Source organism: Cynara cardunculus, assembly GCF_001531365.2.
Source record: "Cynara cardunculus var. scolymus isolate 2C chromosome LG 3, CcrdV1, whole genome shotgun sequence".
NCBI classification, from domain to species: Eukaryota; Viridiplantae; Streptophyta; class Magnoliopsida; order Asterales; family Asteraceae; genus Cynara; species Cynara cardunculus.
In genome coordinates this window covers 37,150,850-37,158,800 of record NC_037530.1, presented here as the reverse complement: position 1 = coordinate 37,158,800, position 7,951 = coordinate 37,150,850, and the positions used below count along the sequence as shown (strand labels likewise).

The 7,951-nt window shown below is 35.9% G+C and overlaps 1 protein-coding gene across 1 annotated transcript; it reads right to left on the bottom strand.

Moving 5' to 3' along the window:
• Positions 1–2,362: 2,362 nt before the first annotated feature.
• Positions 2,363–6,873, bottom strand: LOC112510342. The gene is made up of 5 exons (XM_025115739.1): positions 6,536–6,873; positions 4,416–4,466; positions 3,802–3,864; positions 3,636–3,704; positions 2,363–2,773 (listed from the first exon to the last, which is right to left on the bottom strand). The coding sequence occupies exons 1-5, from the start codon at positions 6,869–6,871 to the stop codon at positions 2,621–2,623; spliced, it is 672 nt and encodes a 223-aa protein (XP_024971507.1). The 5' UTR covers positions 6,872–6,873; the 3' UTR covers positions 2,363–2,620.
• Between the last annotated feature and the right edge of the window lie 1,078 nt (positions 6,874–7,951).

Sequence of the window (7,951 nt, the reverse complement as noted above, 5' to 3'; positions counted from 1 at the left end):
ATACCGTACAAATAAACGGTTATTAAAGTATTTCTCAGTTTTTCATTTTTAAGGGGTTTCCTCTAAACCTCCCTATATGTGTGTGTGTATATATATATATATATATATATATAGGGTATATTTCTTTTACAACCTTGTGTATTTGTACAACCCTTGCAACTCAATTAATTGAGATATTTATAGAAATGATGGGAGTTCATTTATTATGATTTGAATATTTATGGAATATAAATAGAGTTCATTAATTATGATTAATACTTTATATTATGAAACAATCAAAATTTTTATGAAATTACATATTCATCAAATGAAATGGACGATTGAGATTGGGTTATATTGGTTGTACAAATGTCAAGGGTTGTATAATAACCGACCTCTATATATATATATATATATATATATATATATATATATATATATATATATATCAAAGGCACGTTCCCATTAGCCAAAAAGTTAAAAAATTGCAAAATATGGTGGTAATTAAGGTAGTTCTAATATGAGATATGGAACGTAATCTTTAGAATTTTGAGTCATAATTATATATCTTTTGATCTCATGTTTTAACATTTAGTCCATTTTACAAGTTTTAGGCTTTCAAGCTCAAAAAACCTAAGAGCAACCAGCACGGATCGGAAAAACGAGAGAAGAATGACTTTGTGCCATTAGAATCTTTTTTTTGCCAGATAGCCTTCTTCTCTCAAACAAAGATTCCTTTCACCGAGTCATTCCCAACAATCCGCTCTTATCCCTTCGTGTCAAATGTCGAGTTCCTCCAAAAACTTTCGTTATTCTCGTCTGGAGAAAGACACTCCCTCTACTTCATTTGACAGGGGCGTTTTCGTCGATTTGACGACAATTAATTCCGACTTTAAAAAATGATAGAAGAACGGTTCTATTTAAAGGTATTTCAGATATTACCTTGTTATTCTAAAGCAGTTTTGTTACTTTAATTTGTAGGAATTTTAGTATAGTTTATGACATGTATTTTTTTATATCTTATAACATTTATTACTCTGAGTCGATCTCTATTTGTTGTTGGAGATGTAATACAGCCTCCAAAGAAAACTAGAATGTCGTTGTTGTTAGACATAAGCATATTTGGACAAAAGGGTTTGTAACCAACAACTTTGAATCTGTCAAGACTCGATATAGAATTGTGTTTTTAAACTACTTTCTAATATAATTTAGTGTTTTTTTCCCAAAAACAACGACAATTTATCTGTAAATAAGTTGTCTTCCCAAGTCTAAACTGTTGTTACATGTAGATCATGATGTGTCTTGTTGGACTTCAAATCTTGCACATCAAAACCCTCCCCCGCTCTCTAACGGGAAAATGGATAGACGAATTTGATCATTTATTCGAGTTTATACGGGTCAACTCGCTCGGGACGGTGCCACGTAAGAATCTGGATGGTTCTCGACTATAAATGAATTATGAAACCCACTGCGCCCAAAATCACTAACCAGCCCAATAAGTTACCAGGTCTTGAAACTAAGCCTTATAGCTAGGCATGGCCAAAAATGGGTCCTAGACGGGACCCTATTCGGTCCCGATCCTAGGTTGGTCCGGGTGTACTCGATAGGCAGGTCCCGGTTCAACCAAAAATCTTAGTACCGTTGCTTGGAACCGGTGGATGAAGGCTAACAAGTTGTTGACTTCTTGGAAGAAATTTATTGTTAGTCTAGAAAATCGTTTTGTGTCGTCTGTGTATGAGGACCATCAAGATACTTTGCTTTCAATTATTATTTGATTGTTTGCTTGAATCGTACAAAAAGCACATACGGGTTTCATCCTCTCGTTACATATCCGGCAAAAGAACGAGCTTCGGATAAAATTTCACACATTACAAATAGAAAGAATGTTTTAATAGTTTTTCAGTAACGGAGAAATATTCATGCATAATTGATCGTACCTTTTACAAACCTAAGAATAGAAATTTAAGAAGAACCTTTGGAATTACAAAATTGTATTAAAATAAACCAATTTTTACTGATTAATATTTTGGGGAACCAACTTTGAAGAAAGATTTTGGAGTTGGAGCAAAAAACTTAACCAAGATATATACGAAGTCTAAGGGACCTACGATTGTCAAAAACATGGAAATAAAATATTCACTTGTGAATAACCACAAGGATGTTGCTTGATCGGTTTGAATTTTGCTCCAAAGGTCAAAAGTATTAAGAGGTGCCAAGTTCAAATCCAAAAAATCCCCTTGTGGCCACGGAGGTTCAAATGCAGTGACTCCGGGCTATCTGCAAAGCAGGTGGTCGCCCTGGGATTAGTCGGCTTGCATAGCGGGTTGGATATCCAGGTTAATAAAAAAAATATTCACTTGTGAAGAAAACAAGATTAATTTCCATGTATAGAAAGTTACATGTATATGTAGTATCTATAAGAATATATTCCAAGAAAGGAAACAATGTACAAACCTGCAATGTCCAACTGCATCTAAAACCCTGCCTTTCTAATCACTACTACTTACCCCTTCATTCGATCAGTTAATACTTAAAATTAACAGCTTTCCAACTTCCATACCAAATTTCAAAACGAATTAAGCTCAAATTCGACGTTAGAACTTATTTTTCTATTCTCTAATATACCACCTTTATTCTATCGTCAATAGCTCATCGTCACATCCTCCCCAGCAGGATCGTTAAGGTCAGGGAGGACGAGTTTGTCCTTCCGCTCTTTCACCGCTTCAAAATGGTTGTTTCGTTCTTGTCTTTCCAATTGTGGCTCTACTTGGATATCCAGCTCAAGAAAACCACACTGATTCAAGTTACAGAGTCCGAGTTCAAGGATCTTGGTTTAATTTAGAAGCATTATCTCAATCATCATTGTGTGAATATGTAAAACCCCATTATATTATTCTCCAAAAGAGCTCTTTAGAACAAAAGAAAGGTTCCAATATATATTGAGGAGAAATGGTCCAAGTCTGGCTGATATGGGACTCTAACAAACATGATTTGTTCATGCGTATGTGTATTCTATATCAACTAAAATAGCACTTTTGTGGCCGTGAGCTCCTATATTTACACTTCCGATTTGATTCTTGTACAAGAGAGGGATCATGAAAAAAGTGTTAGAACTAGGGAGCCCAAGGCCATGTTTGGCAACTTATTTTTTGAGATTATTGAAAATGTCATCTTTTTTCTTTTCAGAAGCCGGGTCAGCTTGTGCTTACCAACTAATCCCATTAGCGACCACGAAACCTCCATGGCCACAAGGGCTTTGGCAAGGCCTGGATTCAAACATAGGGAAAATGAGATTTCTACTTAACCAGTGCGCCACAACCCAACCCAGGTGGTCATTTTATATTGTCATGTCTAGTTAACCATAAGCTAGCTTATAAGATACCCTAAAAAAAACTATTTCAACTAGCGTTTCAAGAAGCTTCAGGGTTTGTTTCCACTTTTTTTTAATAATGTTCTTTAAATTTTTCCAAATAAATTTTCATCATGTTAGTTAGGTCATTTTATATTGTCATCTCGCTTATAAGCTAGTCTTACCGAACATGACCAGTTTAACAGACAGCTATATTTCCAGATTGTACCTAGTTTATCAGCTAGTTTTTCAAACACGTTGTGCAGGTAGAGAGAAAAATAGAAGAAAACTTAGATGGTGTTGTTACCTTCATCTTCTGCAGGCTCTCATTCTCTTTTATCTGTTTTTCACACGTAGCCTTTAGGGTTTCAAGTTTCTGCATAACAAGGTAATCAAAATCATCATGTAATTAACCAACCCTAATAAAGGATCTTAATTTGACCAACAGAAAGTATGCTTTTGATGTAATGTACCATCTTCAGATGCTTTTGTTCCTCCATCAATAACGACTCCTCCTCTTTAAGTGCGGCCAGGGTCTGAAACCATTGACGAAACCGCATGAATCAGACCTCTCGAGGACATATACTTAATAACGAAACTTTCTATGGAATTCATCAAGAATTTCCTTGAATTTATAAACCATGTTATGTACACAACTATGAAGTATAAAGCCTCAAAGATGTACTGATGCTTTGATCACCCAATTAAGGGATGTTTGTTAGTAGCTTAATGAGACTCACAACTTATTCAGTCAGCTATACATGACTGTTTTATAGTGGCTTAATGATATAGAAAGAGGCTTATTCAGTAAGCTTCTAGGGGAGAACTTCATGAAGAAAGCCAAGTTTTTTCCAAACATGTCCCTCCCAATTAAAGAACACGTTCCTTCCATATATTAAGAAAAAACCCTCTCAAACAAAAACATCTCCAATTTATATAGACAGATTAATCCGTACGGACAACTTCATTCATACAGGACTTAATAAAAACCAATCAAACAAGCCCTTAGATTCATGTGATTGTGCTCATTAAGTCGAAATTAACCACCAACGGGAACTCTTCATGACCATATAAAACTAAGACTCACCTTCTTCTTTCTTGGCCTCTTGGTCGGGGTGGTTTCACCAGGTGGCGTAACCTGCAAAAACCAACATGAGAATCTTGGATTTAAAAACTAAGATCAAATGGTTCTGCTTTATTCAATCTTGAAATTTATAGTAATCCATGTAATGAAAATTCACATTTAGTGCATAAACAATGACACCATAAAAAAAAAAAGTTAACCTGAATTTTAATAAACATAAGCTGATTAGATCTTCAGTTAAAGCACTAAAGCTACAAGAATCCAACATCTTTGCACAAGGATGATGCTTTTTAAATAATATAAGCCACTTTTTCATCAAAACAACATGTGAACCGATGTTTGTTTGACCTGTGCCACACTAAACATGTCGTGACGTATATGAATTCCTTAAACCCAAAGTCACCCTAAAACCTCAGGATTCCCACCTACTTAAGAACAAAATGGTTTTTGATCTAATAAGAGTGTTGCAAGATCCGGTCTCCCATAACCACTTGGTTGTGGCAAACTGGTTAAGACTCATGGGTTTTGAATCTTGGTGCTATCGTAGCCCTTATAACCATGGAGGTTCACCTACAATGACTTCACAAATCGTCATGCCCATAAACTGGCCAAGATACCCATGGACCATTACCCAATATAGGTTAATGGGTCATTAATCATCATATTATACCACAATCATTCCTATTCCCATTCCCTCTCCTAACACCTCAACCCCAAGACCCATTGACTGAATGAAATAAGCAAACCCATTAATAATTGTGACCCAACTGATCCTTGTGTCCACCCAAAAAGGATATCTGAATGGGGTAGAAGAATGAATATAAAATAAGGAGTAGTTCCATTTATTGACCAGAAGTGTAGTAGATAGGACCAACCCTGATAAAGGAAAAAAGGGCTTAATGTTACCTAGAGGACTTAACTAAGATCCATTCTAAACCCTTAAATAATATTTGTATACTATTTCCACTTTTGACTTTGTCAAACATCACTTTCTTGAGTTGTGAAATGTGTTTTAAAAGCAATGCTTTCATGGTCATGTTTCTTAAAATGATACGTGACGAGTCGACTCGAACACTTACGGTTTTTAAAGTAAAGAAAATAACATGTGAAATAAATTAATTGTTTATTAAATTAAAGTAAAATTAGTATTTTTTGTTGTCAGAAATCTTGAATGATGGCATTGAAGTTATAAGTGCAAGGCAAACAAGAGTTAAAAATTTCACAAAAAAGGCATGAGTAAAAGGACAATCAGATACGGGTACAGGTGAGTCTCAGAACGACCGCGCCACACCAGATATTTACCTACACACAAAGTGCACAACCACCACCCAACACTGCACCAAACTCGAACGCAGACACTTACTTGCCACGAAAACACCCTTTTCTTTTTCCCTTGAAATTACCGAAATACCCCCAACTGCTTACTTTATTTACGTCTGTGTTTCTTTGCCAAAAGGTAGATGGATATGATTTCGACAGATTGTTATGTGTATGAGTCATCATCTGACTGAAATTACATAAATACCCCTTTTTCTCCATGAGAAGGGTATTTGGCAATTTGACTGAGATGGAAAAGGGAGTGGGGCCATGGCGAGGAAGGGGAGAAACGGTGACGAGAAAACGTAGGAGGTCTGTCAATCTTCTGACGGAAGTCATCTTCAATTCTTCCAAAATATATGATCAAACAACATGTAATGAAATCAATTGAAAGAAGTTGTGTAAATTACTTGCAAACCCTTTTAATTACTGAAGGTGGAAGTGAAATCGGAAGGGCAATTCGGTCAACGGTGGTGGGGAATCGGAACTCCAGACGGCCGACGAGATCTGGGTCGGGAAAGCTTGCATGTCGACGAGGGTAGAATGGTCAATTGGGAAACTGAAAAAACCGTAAAGCAGGTTCTTCTCTGACAAATCGTGGTAGTAATTTTGTGGTTATATGAGGGGTATTATGGTCAAAGACGATTAACCGCATCGAAAAACACAAGAAGCAAATGACGACACACCATCCGCAACTAAAATCAGCTGACTGACAAAAAAAATTATACAGCCACCGGAAGAATAAACAGACGGCAACCGGCGGCGTATCCATGTATATCGAGAGAGGGAGTTTAGTTTACACGCACCTTAGATCTTGAGATGACGGAGCGGTTGGGATTTGGTTGGGTGGAGTCGACAACATCTACAATTGGAATACCACCACCACCACCGCCGCCGCCGCTGATGGAAGTGGCACCGCTCCAGGATAAGGGAGTGCTAGGGCTAGCCCTAGGTGCTTCCGATTTGTTAGATGGAGGAAGTAGTGGCTGCGTCCTTGACCGGCGTTGGTGGATGGTCCAGCTTTGTGGAGGCGATGGGCGTGAACGCTTTGACGGTGGGAGAGGTAGACGGAGTCTAAGGAGGAGTTCGGCTACCAAGTGAGTGTCCGCCATAGCGAGTGAGAGCCAGTCATCGGCACTCATATTGATTTGAAGGAAGAATGGTGGTGGCAGAGAGAATGGAATGGGGGGGTTGTGAAAAGGAAAAAGCTTTGTTGCAATGGGGTAATGGGTGAAGTTATAGGAAGGAATGGATTGGAGTTTGGTGGGACCCTTTCTCAGTTAGAACCCACTCCCACTCCTTTCTTCTATTTTTTTTTTCTACTTTTTATTTTTAAAATATTTTATTCCTTTTAGCATCTTCTCCCCGTTTTAAAATAAATGTTTACAGTAAAATTTACTTTTAAGAGTGGACACTTATAATTAACAGAAATAGTCGATCAGCAAATATGGTTTCACTTTTCAGTCATTTGCATAATCAAATTCATTTTTTAACCAATTCTTGCACAGAAAGATTACGCATATACATAAAAATTGGTTTTCGACCAAAAAAAAATTATTACACATATACATAAGGTTTCTGTATAGGGATTCCACTATAATCTAAGTATATGATGGAATTCTTAAGCAAAAACCTTATGCATAGGATTCTTTTTTTTTTTTTTGGTTGAAACTAGTTATTATGCATACGTGCAAGCTTTCTGTATAAGAATTGACTAAAAAGTGAATTTGAATCAGAAAAATGACTAAAAAGTTAAATCGATTTTGACTATTTATGTAAAAAAATTATTTTTTAAGGGGGTGTTTGGGATTGTTTATTTGAAACAACTTATACTTTTCTACAAAAGTTTTTATCAACTTATAATAAGTTATAATGATTTAACTTTTTCAAAAATTTCTTATTACTGGTTTGGCACCGGTATAAGCTGTTTATCCAAACACTCAGAAGTGTTTATTACCGATGTCAAATCGAAATAAGTTAATAAGTTATTTTTATAAGCAATTCCAAACACCCGAGAGAAATTAAAATAGAATGTAAATAATTAATTTAAAATAAAATTGTAATTAGAGGAAGGAATTACTATTTGTCTATTGACTTCTTTTCGCCCCGAAAAGAGAAACCCAAGGGTGTAAATTGTCATTTACCATATTTGGTATCTTTTATTTTCTGAAAATTCAAATAAAAATATAAATATTTTGGAAAAAAAAAATCAATAACTATAT

Excerpts from the sequence above, each read along its gene's own strand:
- LOC112510342 (XM_025115739.1), bottom strand. The coding sequence starts at position 6,871 with ATGAGTGCCGATGACTGGCTCTCACTCGCTATGGCGGACACTCACTTG. Across the intron at positions 3,865-4,415 it reads AGAGGCCAAGAAAGAAGAAG|ACCCTGGCCGCACTTAAAGA; the intron begins GTGAGTCTTAGT and ends CAATGGTTTCAG. Across the intron at positions 3,705-3,801 it reads AACAAAAGCATCTGAAGATG|AAACTTGAAACCCTAAAGGC; the intron begins GTACATTACATC and ends CTTGTTATGCAG.